Here is a 15766-nt window from a genome sequence, read left to right on the forward strand (position 1 = left end):
CAGGTATTTTGTTTATAAACCAAAGTGTTGGACAATTTAAAATGTGATAACACAAATGGAATATAATAATCATGACTGTGCCTCCTTTAGTATAAGCTTTAATTATTTAGAATTATTAAAGATGTTTGGGTTAAAATCAAACTACTTTGTATTGAGATTTAATTTTATAAGGTTCAAATGCAAAGACAGGCTAAAGCTTGTAGAAGCATGTGCATAGACGTCTGTCAGCAATGTGAAATCATTGTATCTTGGCATGTTACCAAAGCACTGTAACTTTGCATTTATTTCATTTTTAGAAAAACAAACAAAAAAGCGGACTCAGTCAAACAACTCAAATTTACTCCTGGCATCCTATATAGTTGCAGTGTGCAATTTTAAGTTACTCCATGATATGAGGTCATCTGAAATAAAGTGGGCACTATGCACAGATTTCTGTGACTACTCTGACAAATGACAGTTCAACATTGATACAAGGTTAAATTAAATACGTACTGAAACTTGCCTAATTCACCATTTAGCTGACATTTGTTTGCCTTAAAATTTTAGAATTCGGTTCTGTTTTACAGTGCACTTTGGTGAGGCCTTCTTCTCAAGCCTTTTGGTTTCAAGCATTCCACCCAATGTTGGAACCTGACTGCAGAGATTTGCTCCCAACAGCATCAGTGTGGTCCAACACTGACGTCAGCATTCAAGTTCAGTCCCAACAAGAAAGTAGTTCATCCCAAAGAGAAACTAATCTCAAGTCTGTAGCACTGTAGTGATAACACACTGAGCTCCCTGGCTCCTGTTAATTTCTTTATTTCAACATGTAAAACCACACTGAAAGACACCACGTGATCCTGTCACGTCATGTATGTAACACATCTGGTGTTGAACTTGAATACCCTGCAACAAAATGAATACCACACCTCACCCTCCCTTTTCCGTTTGTCCATTCTGGGCATGACGCAGTGAAGCATGGCAGACTCCATGAAAGAGGACATGATCTTTCTAAGCTAACATAAAAACAACAATTCTTCTTATCAGGTGATTATTTACTAACATACTTAAGAATATTATTTTATATTTCTGCTAGTAGATCTTTCTAAATCTTACAAACTATAATAATAATAATAATAAAATTATACTGTCACATTATTATATTTATATTATGTTTATATTGTTTAATCAATGAGAGAGACTAAACATTCTTAATCAAATTAAATATGTGTTGAATTAAATAATCTGCCATGTAGTACTTGGCTTTATCATGTTTTGTTGCTGCATATGAAGAAAAATCACCTCCTGATGGAAGTCTCTGCTCTGGACTGCAGAATATTGTGACAATTTCCCTCCACAACTCCAGTGGCTGCTGCTGGACCTCGGTTAAAAATATGTTCTGGCCACGGCCCTAGGGCTCTGTGCAGCCCGGTCATGTTCCTCAACATCCAACTGGGAAAACCATTTCTTTACAGAGCAGGCTTTGTGTATGAGGGCGTTGTCATGATGAAACAGGAGAGGGATGAACACAACTGTTGACACAAAGGAGGAACACTGTTGGCTAAAATATCATTTTGTAATATCCCATTAATATATCCTTTTTCAGAACTAAAGTTCCAAAGCAAGGAAAACAGGAGTGTCAACATACTGACAAACTGACTATTAACTACTAGTAAAACCACTTTGCAACAGATAGATAAGAATATATTCACTTTTATTATTAAATTATTCATCTTTACAATATACCCCTAATAAAACAGCAGTTGTACAAATCATTAAGAAGAGCAATCACATGACACGACTCCATGTATACAGACGGGTGACAAATTAGAGGAAAAACCAACATAGAGGGTCTTAGTAGTGTCTTGTGTGTTTGGCCAATATGTCTGTGAACAGCTTGGCATTGATTCTACATGTCTCTGATCTCTACTGGAGAGATGAAGAGCATTCTTTTAAAACTAAAACATGACTCACATTCATGTTTATCAAATCACTGACGCATACTGATAAGGATAGAAATGTTTCAAAATAGGATCAAGTTGAATTTTAGTGAAATAAAAGCCAGCAGCAAAGCATTCAACTTAGTATCTCTCCATATTTGTCCTCTGGTCATCCGTCTCTTACTTGCAGTGGGTACCCTACAGTTTGAGAACCACTGCTCTTGGGGTTCAAGTGGGCTAGAACCATGGCAGCAAAATGCCCCCCACAGTATAACAAGACCACCAGATGCCCTCACTCTAGGGTTCCAGCATCCAGGCCTGTAGCGTTCTCTTGCATGCACTGAAAAAATGTTGAAGGATGACCTATACGACCAGATCACTTTTTTCCCCCATCTTTATAGAAGAACTCTTAAATGTGTGTTCACCCTTTTAATGAGAGCTTTATGCACTGCAGCATGACTACAATAACGCCTCTGTGAAAACCAGAATGAACTGGACTTGGCATTTTCATACATGCCAAAGAACATGATGGGATGTTCATTGCTTAACTGTACCATGTGATGCACCTATGTGGTAACACCTGCATCTGTTATTTTTCTCCACTTCTTTATTTTCCTTCAATTGTCACTCGTCTGTATAGAAACATGTATGTAAAATGTTAAAAAAAGATACAAATAAATAAAAATAACGAACAGATAAAGTTACCATGAAGACTTTTGCTTAATTGGCCTGGGTAAGTCCAAAAACTTGGTACACCTCTGAGTTGAAAGTAATTTAATCATTTCATTAGTTATTCCTGGTCTGTTGATTTTTATACTACTTTAAGTGCAGTGCAAAAAAACAAAACAAACAAACAAAAAATACAACTCAACTGAGAGAAACATTTCACATTTCACCTAATGGTCAAATAGCTGATGCTGTTGAGCTACTGGGTGATTAAAATTTCTACTGTCGTCCATCTGTTTTTTGTATTTTTTATTGTGGGCTGAAAGATAACAAGCTCCTTCATATGGAAATGCAAATTAGGCACTCATACAGTAGGCAGTATTGGCCCCCTGTTCCTCTTCCCTGTCAACACAACAACATTCACCACCAAGCTAAAAAAAGACGGCAGCGAATGTGCACAAAACAGGCCAGGCCTACTTCTTTTGATTTCCATGTATCATTAAGTATATTCTACTGAAATGCAGAAATATTCAGCATTTGGAGTTAGTACGAAAATGGTGTGCACATTCAGGAGGTGCAGCAGGTTCCCAATTAATTCTCCCTCTCTCAATTATCTGCTGGTTTAAAACCACAGCAGCTCCATTTGTCACAGTTTCTGCAACGTCAAACACGTGTAAAGATCCAACCCCATTCTGTTTTTGCTTTATAGTCCACACAGCAGGAAGGTCCCTGGGTGTTTGCAGTGCCTTTGGTCAAGGTGCAGGTGTTGAGCTCAGAGATCTGTGTTCATATGAAACGCTGCAACAGCAGATTGTCTGCCTTACGTATAAGATAGATCACTGACTCCTGTCAGATGTAGAACCCCTTAGTCTACTCAGATGTAGCCCATGTTTGTGTAGTCAGACATAGTCCACGTTCCTGTGGAGAGATGTCTACCTTCATGAAGTCTACCTTCATGTAGTTTGCTTTCTTCTAGTTAGATGAAGTCCTCCTTCATGTAGTTAGAAGTAGTCCACCATCTTGTAGTTAGATGTAGTCCACTTTCATGTAGTCAGATGTAGTCCACCTACATGAGGTTAGATGTAGTCCAGCATTTTGCAGTCAGATGTAGTCCAACTTCATATAGTTAGATGTAGTACACAATTATGTAGTTAGATGTAGTACACCATATTGTAGTGGACTGTAGTCCACCTTTATGTAGTTATAGTCCACCATGTTGTAGTCAGATGTAGTCCACCTTCATGTGGTCAGATGTAGTCCACCTTCATGTAGTCAGATGTAGTCCACCTTCATGTGGTCAGATGTAGTACTCTTCCATGTGGTCAGATGAAGTACTCCCTTATGTATTCAGATGTAATACTCTTTCATGGTGTCCCTGACAGAGCTATGGAGGTGCATCTCTGTCCTGTTTTCAGTCTCCATGCTGTGGCGGTTCTCCTTCTCCTTGATGCTGTCATTAGTCCGCTGGGTCCGTTGTCGGTACAGGAGGCGGGTCACCACAGCCAGGACACAAACTGTGATGAATACCACTGCTGTCACCACACCTGAGGAGTAAAGAAGGCACACACATTAGCCCTCAACTGTGTAATATCAAATATTGAAACAACTACGTAATTTTTTATGAATGTTTTAAAACCAGCCTCCAAACATAGCAGTCACACAGCTAATCACGCTTCATGGCACAGATCACAGTCAAGTGTACCCTGCCTAGTGCGTCTGGGATGGACCAAACAAACTTTTGTATATCTTATCTGTTATATCTTTCAGCAGTTGCACTTGTTCTGAATGCACTTTGTTGTAGAAGTCCTACAGAGAAATATTTAAAAGGCACTTGACTTGAATACACTTTGTGTTTTATTTACATATTTAATTTTAGAATATTTCAGCAGACCAGTCAGTTATAGGTCAAGTTAAACATTTTTTTTTGAATTTATATTGTGCATTGTTGTAATGTTAGTGCTAAATAAATATTTTCATACTTTCATACTACATACTAATTGATTTGTTCTTTGAAATGCAATGCCTTGACTTTTGTGAGGTTAGTACACAGTCATAGCTATCAATGCAATAGTTCTAATAATTGACATAATCATTTCTTTAGGTGTTTCGGTTTTCGACCTTGGTTTCCTCATTTTTGGTTTTCGGTTTGGGCCAAGAATTTTCATTTCGGTGCATCCCCGTAAGAAGCATATGCTACATCATACAATAAATAAAGTGGTAATCACAGATATTCACATTCATTACATTTATCCCATTTAAAGACAGAGCTCTATTCATCATGAGGCCTGACAGTTCGGAAGTCCTGTGGAGAGCTTTTCCTCAGTGGAAACTTAGTGTTGTCTGGAACATGTAAGATTAAACACCCTGCCAAGAGCATGATGATTCTTTTTTTTTTTAAAGATTATTTTTTTGGCCTTTGCTTTATTGATAGACACAGCTGAAGATTGACAGGAAATGTGGGGAGAGAGATGGGGAATGACATGCGGGAAAGGGCCACACAGTTCAGGATTCGAGCCTGGGCCTCCGCAGTGAGCCTTTGCATATGGGGTGGCTGCTCTACCGACTGAGCTAAACACCGTCCCCATGATGATTCTTTTAAAGTCAAATTCAATTTTCTAGAAATGTTGAAGATCTGATGGTCACCATATTTTCCGTCTTGTAAAACTATGCAAATATACAATATCATATTTCCTATCATCATATATCATAGAGGGTGTTCTTGTATGCAGACAACCTTCTGCTGTTTGTCACCAATCTTCTGGCATCCACCCTTTTATCCTTACAGCCTTCGAGTCTTTAGGTCCCGTTTCTAGTCAATTTAAATTTGGATATAAAAGTAGAGTATTTCAGCATGCGACTACATAAAACTCAATCATTTAGGATCTCTGAACACAGTTTAACGTGTTTGGGAGATACATTCAGAAATTTGTACAAAGTTTAATTTTCCACCTTTGGCAGTAATAACTTTTAATTTTTCCTGAGGAAGTTAGACATTTTAATTTCTGCATTCATCTGGGACAAAAACAAAACAAAACTGTGCAGACAAATCCATGTCTCGATATAGTATCAGGTGTAGGCAACCCCGCAGCTCTGAAACCTTTTCTTTAGCCCCCCTCCACTCTTCTCTTCCTTTGTCCAAACATATGTAGCCATTACACACCAAATAAATAAATAAATAAATGTTTTAACATCTCATTGAAAATGTGTTATATGTTATGTCCTGACCTGATGCCCTTTCCTCTATGTTTTACCAAAACTCAATAGTGCTATAGCTATAGCTAGCTATTAATTCCAAATCAAAAAGGTCTTGGAGGAAAATAAAGAATTTAACAGCGTGTAGACAGATTGGATTTACTTGGACTGGCTTGGCTTACTGGTATGCTTGATCTATGGCAAGAAATTAGCATTAAAGGATATCAGAAGGATATTAGAGGAAATTGCAGAAGGGCTCTGGACAAAAACTCAACAGAGTGCATGTCTGTCTTGTTTTTGTGGGTTGGAGTGGTTCTTGTGTGTAATTGTATGTTTCCTTAGTTTGATCTAATATATCTCCCTGACACTGTCCTCATTACTAAAATATCAAAAATAACTTTATTACTTTACTTTTAAATCTTTTTTCATTATGTGATAACATCAGTCAGTGTGTGAAAAATGCAGAATGAAAGTGTAAAAAACTCAACTTGAATACGTGGATTTGTGTTTTTTCACAGGATGGTTTCAAATGGTTGTGCTCTCACCAAATAAAGTCACCAGTTTAGTATTGCACTGAGCTGTCAACCTGTTCTTACCGGACAAGCAGCAGACTGTGCACTTGTTTTTGTCTCACCAGTGCCACTGAGGGGTAGAGCGTTTAACAAAGATCTCAAACCAGTTCAGTCCAGGGAATAACCTCAGTGTACCACCCCAAAACAACACTGCGCTCTGTGCCAAATACTAAAATAGAGCCCTCAGTGTAAATGAGTTTTAGGTACAGAGATGGTGCAAGACCAGAAGCAATAATTAAGATGGAGGCAGATAGGGAGAGTGACAAAAAACAGATGGGACTCCTAGAACCAAAAAGCCAAATAAGTAAGAACAAAAGAAGAGAACAGACCTGCTATTACAGCCACATCACTTTGGGTATCACCTCCCTGCTTCTCCTTATCTTTATTCGTTGTTGCAACTTGATCTGTAGAAGCAGAAGTTAGAAAGTCAGTGTTTGTATGCTGTGCTGTTTTTTCTCTGTTGCTCCGCAATGTAAACTGCTTGGTAAAAGACAATGACACACACCTTCCAGTATACAGGTTTCATTTCTGAGTTAAACCTGAAATGTATTGACATTATGGTAGGACCCTTGCCCTGCACCTACCTACCCCCTCATCAATGACCCCCCAACTACTCCTGATCTCAAAGAACCTGCTATTTCTTTTAACTAACTTTAACAGTTTTCAATTATTCTGTTTTTCTGGCTCATGTTTGCCTTTTGGGTCCTCAACTGTTCTTGATAACACAATAATAAAATGTAGAAATATCTGAAAGATGAGCAGCCTACTTCAGACAATTGTCTGTGGAACTTCTGAAAAGGCAGTTTAAAAGATGGAAGATCAATAACCTTTATTAAGGAGTTTCAAATAATAATGACAATTACATTTTAAATCAATCAAAATATAGGTAGGTAGGACATGTAAGGAATTTGGTTTAGAACCTTTTTCTTCTACATTCTTTGTTACTTTTCTTGCCTCTGACTGGATAGATCTGACCCAACAAACATTAGTCATCCTGTAAGAACACACTGCAGGGAAAAGTGTTTCCAGCACTCTTCCCAGAAAGTAGCTGCTGGCTGCCAAAAAGTAGTTACAAATTGCCTGTTGACATCTCACTAATGTACTATGAATACATTCACTGCACACCACCCTCAATGCATTTGTGTGTAGATGTGGAGCTAAGACCTCAAATGTGTGCATTAATTACACATCCACTTGGGCAGTGGACTCTTAATTAAAAATATTTCTGGTCGTAGTAACTTCATGCCATGGTGATGTTGTTTCTGTGGGTCTGCAGCTTCCTCTGTGCTGTTCTTACTCTCTATGGATTTATCGGCTCAATGTGTTTGGGGTTTTTCTGAAAAAGTTCAACTCTATGTAGATCAATATATGCCATCTTAGTCTTGAAATAATTAGTGTTCTTGGCCAGTGGTGGAATGTACCTCAGTACATTTACTCAAGTAATAGTCTGGTCTGTTGCGTTTATTTGGGCATTTGGTGCAAAAACATAACACTGCATACGAGTCTACTGAAGTGACACAGAAATAGTGAAACTGCTCTGTGGTGACCAGCAGGAGCCGATCAGCAACAACAGACTTCCAGCTTGGAGGAACACCAAAGAGTTTCAGGTAGTTTATTTGCGTACTTGATAATGGTTTTTTGATTGGTTGAATGTAGCTGCTTGACTGACAGTGTGTGTTACCTCGCAGATTGTGGGATGTGATAGAATCTGCCAGCGCTCCACAGTTTGACTGGACCAGTGGACCCCGGATGGTGACCAATGAGCTCCCTCGATTCAGCAGTGCTGCTTTCAGAGGGGCCACGTGATTAAACTGGACTGAGGAGAGGCAGCCAATGAAACCCTTCGAACCTGCTTGAACCACCTCCTCTTGGAAGCTGTCTCTTCCTAGACAGACAGACAGACAGGATATAGGATTAAACTGATCCACTGACAAAATAATGCCAGAATTGTGCAGATTTGGCACTGCAGGCGAATTCTTAATGAAACTCCCTCCATTAAGGTGGAGTTGAACTAAACACATTTACACTGATGGTGAAAGAATCAATGTTTGGTATGTTCACGGTATTATGAACCAAAACTTGTGACTGTTGGAACAGTGGAAAGACAAATCGAGGTCAGGCTGATTTTTTTTGTTCTTGTTACAATGTGTACATTACCGTTTTTTGTAGGGATGCACCGAAAAAAATTTCCGTCCGAAACCGAATAAAAATTAAATGGTTGGCCGAATACCGAAACCGAATATGAAATGTAGTTGTTAAATTTTTCACTATTTTTTTTACTATTGCATAAATAGCCTAGAATAAATAATAGAATTTATTTAATATCCTTCAAATATTCTAGTAGAATTTCCAGTTAGTATAATTATTTCATTTATACTGTTAGAAAGCCCATGTTGTTTTAATCACTGTTAATTTGTACAGTACTTGAAAGAAATACTATTTAGTTTTATTATATTTCCGGTGAATTTCCTTTTTTTCCACGTTCGTGAACGCATCATAGTCATTCCGACGGTCAAGGAACGCACCTCGCATGTGTGAGACGCATAATGTAGAGAGAAGTATATAGCTTTGCTAAAGAGCAGTGTATGATGTATTTCTTGCCTGTGTTTTTCCTATATCCTGCATCGTGGGTTTATTGTGTGTGAATGAGAAAAGAATCAGCAACCCTGACCAGATCACCGCGCACGTTGTTTCATTGCATCAATTGCGTCACGCCACTATTCGGCCTTACTATTCGGCTGAAGCGGACCGCCACTTTTGGGCAATTTTCAGCCGAAAATTTTCGGTGACCGAATTTTCGGTGCATCCCTAATTTTTTGTCAAAGAACCTTTCCATAATGTCAGACACTTAGAATAACAATCTGAGCATGTCAGTGGCAAAAACAAGCACTTCTTGAGGACATACTTTCAAAAACTGTGACACAGAAAGATGGGAAATTAGGGCCCAGGTTGAAAAATTTATTGAAAAGTTACCCTTAAAGAACCATTGTGTTTAGGGGGATCTATTGGGAACACATAGCAGAAACGGAATATAATATTCATAAGTATGTTACTGTAGAATGAGTCTTCTAACAGAAGGAGCGGGTCCTCTTTTACAGAGTTGAATCACCATGTTAAATCACCATGTTTCTACAACTGCCAAGGATGGACAAACTACACACTGGCTCTAAATAGGGCCTTGCACATTTTTAGTGAGTTTTGTGGCCACCATAGGTTCTCCTACATGCTTGGAAGTGTGAGGCAAGGGTTATTCAGTTCCCTTAACTTTGCAACTTCACTGCCAAATGTCTATTTTTCTAATTCTACACACCTGTCCTTTAAAACAAAGTACATACGTTTTCTAAAGCAAGAGTTATTCATTTTAGCTGGTCTAAATCACATCAAATCAAATTAATTTTATTTGTATAGCCCAAAGTCACAAAGTACATTCGCCTCAGAGGGCCTTACTATCTGTACAGGGAGTGACACCCTCTGTCCTTAGACCCTCGGTTCGAGTGAGGAAAAACTTGCCCACAAAAAACCTTTAACAGGGAAAAAAGGTGAAAGAAACCTCAGAGAGAGCCACAGAGGAGGGATCCCTCTCCCAGGACGGACAGACGTGCAATGGATGTCATGTGTACAGGACAAATTAACACAAACATATTGTACAATTACAATGACTGACAAAATGACAATGAATCACAATGAATAATAAAATGACCACAGTAGCAGATATGGTAGCAATAATGACAGTAATAATATGTGTAGTGGACGTCGTGCAGGATCACAGCAGGGAGAGGGAGGGAGAGGGAGAGAGGAAGAGAGAGAGAGGGGGGGGGGTTGGTAAGGGAGATGTGACTGCATCTACAACCAATACCGTGCCTGGCTAGGCATAACCCTGGGGGAGGGAGAGTCCCCCGGCAGTCTAATCCTATGGCAGCATAACTAAGGGATGACCTGAGCCAGCCCTAACTATAGGCTTTATCAAAGAGGAAAGTCTTAAGTCTACTCTTAAAAGTGTTGACCATGTCTGCCTCCTGAACCCAGAATGGTAGTTTGTTCCACAGAAGAGGAGCCTGATAGCTGAAAGCTCTGGCTCCCAATCTACTTTTGGAGACTATAGGAACCACAAGGAACCCAGCGTCCTGAGAGCGCAGTGTTCTAGAGGGGTAGTAAGGTATTATGAGCTCTTTTAGATAAGATGGTGCCTGACCATGAAGAGCTTTGTATGTAAGGAGAAGAATTTTAAATTCTATTTTAGATTTAATAGGTAGCCAATGCAGGGAAGCCAAAATGGGAGAGATGTGATCTCTGATCTTGGTTTCTGTCAGAACACGTGCAGCATTCTGAATTAACTGCAAAGTGCTAAGAGACTTATTAGAGCAGCCTGATAACAAAGAGTTACAATAGTCCAGCCTTGAAGTAACAAATGCGTGGACTAGTTTTTCTGCATCCACTTGAGAGACAATGCGTCTGACTTTTGCAATGTTATGTAAATGGAAGAATGCAGTCCTTGAAATTTGTTTTATGTGGATGTTAAAGGACAAATCCTCATCAAAAACAACTCCAAGATTCTTTACAGTGGAGCTGGAGGCCAGGGTGATCCCATCTAAAGTAACTAAGTCTCTAGAAAGAGAGTTTCTGATGTGTTTGGGTCCAATTACAAGAACTCCAGTTTTGTCTGGATTTAACATTAAAAAAATGTAGGTCATCCAACTTTTTATATCCTTAAGGCATGTTTGGAGTATAGTTAACTGATTGGTTTCATCAGGCTTGATTGATAAATATAATTGGGTGTCGTCAGCATAACAATGAAAATTGAAGTGATTCCTCTACCTAGACCTATGACAGGTAATATTGAGGGAGTATAGATATGTAAGTATTTGGCCAAAACTCAGAATTACAGGAAAAGTAAAGTTGAGGTAGTCTTTCTATCAGTCCTAGATTATGGTGATATATATAATCTACGTTAAAACTTCTACACTCAGGGACCACTCAGTACTCAGATTCAATCCCAGAGGTACTGATGACACTCAGACAAGACAAACACCTGGAGGGGAAAACACTCTCCATGCTCAAGGACCAGACAACTTAGGCCCTGTCCACACAAATACGCAGCCTCACCAAATACGCTGTCGTTTTGAAAAAAATTTCCGTAAACACGGCGTCATTTCCAGAAATATCTGTGTCCACACAGATTCACTGGAAACGACCCAAAACGCTGTAGTGCGGAAGAGAAGCCATGGAGCATGTGTATAAAGATCACGTGCAGTTTACACATGTTCTTTTGTTGCTCCTCACAGTAATATAGAAGCAGAAGGTTTCGTTGTAGCAGCCGTAATAGACTGAGGAGTTTCTGTAGTACGAGCACAAGCCTGTAGTCCGCCATTGTTATTATGGTATGTCTAGCAACGGCAGTGGCTGAGGTTAAAGGTTAGAGAGGCGGGGATGATACGTCATTGTTTCTGAAGAAATTCGCATTCGCTGTACAGACGACTCCGGGCTATACAGCATTTTAGGATTTTCCCACCCTGGGACCCATTCTCAAAAAATACCGGTTTCACACCTTGAAAAAGCCAGATTCGACTGGACGCAAGACTGAAACGATAAAGTATTTGTGTGGATTCAACAAAAACATACTCGTGTGGACGGGTCCTTGGTTATACAGAATGCAATTCTGTTTGTCTGTGTGTGTGTGTGTGTTTATTGCTGGACTCCTGTTCCCTCTCACCTGCCTGATTACCTTACCACCTGTCCTTCATCAACCAATCAACCTCAGCTGAAAGAAACTCAGACTGAACCTTCCAGATGTGTTGGGATTTTTTGACTTTTCGACGAAAATCCCCGTGCTTCAGGAAAACCCTGTCTGTCGTCCTCCTGCCACATCCAGCTCTGTTTGTCTCATGTCTGCACTCTGGGATTTCTGTCATTACCAGCCCTGCACCATGACTGACACCCTACCACTGCCCCCCCACTCCACCTTCTGCACTGCACATTCCCTTTGTGAATCAATAATCTGTTTAAATGAGATTCAGTCTGCGGTCTGTGTTTTCACTCGACTCTGCTACCGTTTTCTTTAATAATGTGTTCATTCTAAACTTGGAAAATCTGTCTTTTTGTAATTATCCACAGCACATTCTCAAGATTGACACCATTACTACCCTTTGTTTAACTATTTCTCTGTGTCCCAAGGAAGCCTCACTGATTTTCATCAATGAATGTTTTTACCCATATTTTAGCTGTGTTAGCTTCTATGCAATTTGTTTGCAAGTGAGTAGATAATCATTAGCAGTGCTATTCATTAAAAACAAGTCTAATCAACCAGATGTGGATATATCCTGCACTATGTGGTCAGTGGATTGACTTGAAATGTTGCAGGGTAGGTGAGCTGTGAGAAAACAGGATCAAACACACCATCAAGGTAATTCCAGTGGAAAAACCACTTGCACAGTGCCAGAAAAACATTTTTTTTTTTGAGGAAATTCACACTGTGGCTTGGCATGAATAACTCTCCTATGATGGAAAAGGCCAAGAAATTGCAAGTCAGCGTAGTTACTCTGAGTATGGCAGTGAAAGTGAAATAGCTTGGCATGTCAATGCATGGCTGAAATGGATGGATGGAAAAAGCCTTTCATGCATTGTTAATTCATGCATGTATGTTTACAGGCTTTACTTCCCTCCACGTTGGCCTGCATCTTTGTGCACACAACAGTGATTTCACTCCCATTAAAGTGTGAAGTGAAGAATGGGGTGGTAATGATTGTAGGAATTGATGCATTCTGTTGATTCGACCTTTTCTCTGGGAAAGTTTAACATGATGAGAGGACTTACTGATGACTTTGCCCAATGTCAAGGATCTGATTAAGATCAGCTCTGCATCAGATGACAGCGTGTACTTTCTGTGGATGTCCTGGTCGATCTGGTGGAGTGGAAAGTAATCAAAGAAAAAGCCGGTTACAAGAAATCTAAACCAAGACAGCATCACATTTCGATACATCAGAGATTGTGTTCTGGACTGCTTCACACAAACCGCTATCAGCCCACAATTAGCTTTTAAGTGCTTCAGACCTTCAAGTGACATGCTGACTCAGATGCTTGGCTAGATACAGATCAGAAAATCTAATGCTGAGTTGAACACTTGTGATGCATAGGACCAACATGTCTTTAATTCTTTTCTATTAGCTCTTGAAGAAGGAAGAAGGTCTGTGTTTTTACATCTTACATCACATTGCTCCTAAGATTTAGTTCATGGATATGTTTTTGTGATAAATTGTAGACAGCGTAAGCCTTTTTTCAGCAAGCAGTTATAATAGCTTAGTTATAAATTGTACTTCCTTGTTTTATTTTTTTCGTGACAGGGGTGCTTTTCTCATAACTGGATGACTAAAAACAGACCCTGTAATAAGCAATGACCCAAATACAAGTTGGGATTTGTTACAAATTTTGGAATGGCATCGAAGCACATTGCATTAACTAAAGAAAAAGATAATCAGAGACTTGTAGGGTTGCATGCCGGTGGTGGTGCATGCCACAGAATGCAGCAAACTGGCATCTCCCTGTGGTGCACTGAGGTTACTTCCTTGATTGTGCCGGTTTAGTATATTGGTGACATGGCGTGCACCACAATGAGAAGAGAGGTGTGAAACATAGACGGTATAAAACATAGATGTTTTAAGTCACTGTGAAGCTCAGTGTGGTGGCTCTGGCCGCTGCCATGTTGGCAGTCCTGCAGCTGCTCCCTTCTGGCTAATTCAAAAATTGAAGATGTGGATCAGAGGTGGGCTGAATGACGAATGGGTTACACAAACAAGCCATCTGTGATAACTTTAAGTCTTAATATCATTTAAACAGGTGAGTTCTATATAAATTCAGCCTCAGTACAGTTGTCATGAATGGGGAAATTAGCTACAGAGACCAAAACAGTTTTTTGTACCAGGCTGTAAACATGTTGATTTCTGCTGTGAAATTGGACATTTCAACATGGGGACTTATGGAGACAGACTCATTCTGTAGCCAGCCTCAAGTGGATGTTCGAGGAACTGCAGTTTTTGGCAATTCTGCATTGGCTTCACTTCACAGCCACGGAGGTTGCAACTTGATGTAGAATAGAGAGTAGCAATGCTGATCAAACGCTGTACTAAATTCTTGGTGCAGAGAATAAGTTCATCATTCAGTTGTTTTAGGTAGACTCCATTTGATTGGCATCACTGGAACTGTTTTTAAGGACCTACTCTTTTTAGCCTCTACATGCTGCTGCTTGGGGACGCCACCAGGAGACACTGCATTCATTTCCATAGCTATGCTGATGATACACAGCTTTACATTGCAGCGTCTCCTGATGACTCAGGGCCAATGTCCTTTTTAACTGTATTTTAGAAACAAAATTATGGATGGCAGAGAATTTTTTACAGCTCAACCAGGAGGAAGGAAGTTTTAATTAGTGGCCCTGAGCTGCAAAGAGAGAAACTAAAACTTTAAGCACTGACTTTAAAACCTTCTAAACTTCTAAACTTCTAAACTATATATATATATATATATATATATATATATATATATATTATAATAATATATATATATATATATATATATATATACACACACACACACATTTTTGAATGGGTTTTATTTTATTCTTTTATTCAATTTTATTTTACTTCTGTGTGTTTTTTAACCTGCCTACAGTGTTTCCTTGCTGCAAGATGTTAAGATGGCACTTCCTCAGCTTGCACAGTTTGCATAATGCCTTGTTTATAATAGGGTGGAGGTGGTTTTGGGGTGGAGGTGGAGAGTGGATAGGGGGTGTCAGGGTTTTATTGTGTGAAGCACTTTGTGTTACATATTTGCATGAAAAGTGCTATACAAATAAAGTCTGATAAGAGTGTAAACCATTTTGAGATTTCCATATTCCAGCAACAGTACAGTGTTTTGTTTCATGACGTTTATGACTGAATAATAAAAATAAAAATGCTTCCATCCACCTGGTGCAGAATTTTTACATTATAAAACACTTCATGGCAGACAGGAGAGCTCACAGCAGATCCTTGTGGATGACTGAATGTGTCCATTACTCACCTGCACATAGAGGTCTTTGCCCTCACGGTGGATTCTGATCCTGTGAATCCGTCCATCTGCCAGGCTGCTGAGGATGGGGCTGAACACATCCGGGATCCTGTGTGTCTGCAGGTGATACCAAAGCTGCAGACTTCCTACAAACAAACATGAAAATGCAACCTGAAATCCACATCTGAGGGTTTCAGGATGGTTTAAGTCTGTGTTGTTGAATGTTGCTCGTGAGACAAGTTTACTGATTTTTAAATTAAATCCAGTACTTTTTTTAAGTTACCAAAAAGACATGTTTTAAATCAACACAGTGATGATAACCTATGTTCCAATGCTTTGGTATGACTTCAAATTTAAGGACGTATCATACATGAGTTA

The 15766-nt window shown here is 39.4% G+C and overlaps 1 protein-coding gene across 1 annotated transcript in view; it reads right to left on the reverse strand.

Moving 5' to 3' along the window:
* Window positions 1–1720: 1720 nt before the first annotated feature.
* Window positions 1721–15766, reverse strand: part of LOC104928232 (contactin-associated protein-like 5) — a gene marked incomplete at its 5' end in the record, with an annotated part of 70068 nt that continues 56022 nt past the window's right edge. Inside the window, 5 exons of the mRNA XM_027276931.1 lie at window positions 1721–4129; window positions 6679–6753; window positions 8031–8234; window positions 13160–13247; window positions 15401–15534. Coding sequence (XP_027132732.1) covers window positions 3933–4129; window positions 6679–6753; window positions 8031–8234; window positions 13160–13247; window positions 15401–15534 — 698 coding nt within the window. The remainder of the gene's footprint in view (window positions 4130–6678; window positions 6754–8030; window positions 8235–13159; window positions 13248–15400; window positions 15535–15766) is intronic.

The sequence above is a fragment of the Larimichthys crocea genome, unplaced genomic scaffold, assembly GCF_000972845.2.
Source record: "Larimichthys crocea isolate SSNF unplaced genomic scaffold, L_crocea_2.0 scaffold714, whole genome shotgun sequence".
Lineage (NCBI taxonomy): Eukaryota > Metazoa > Chordata > Actinopteri > Sciaenidae > Larimichthys > Larimichthys crocea.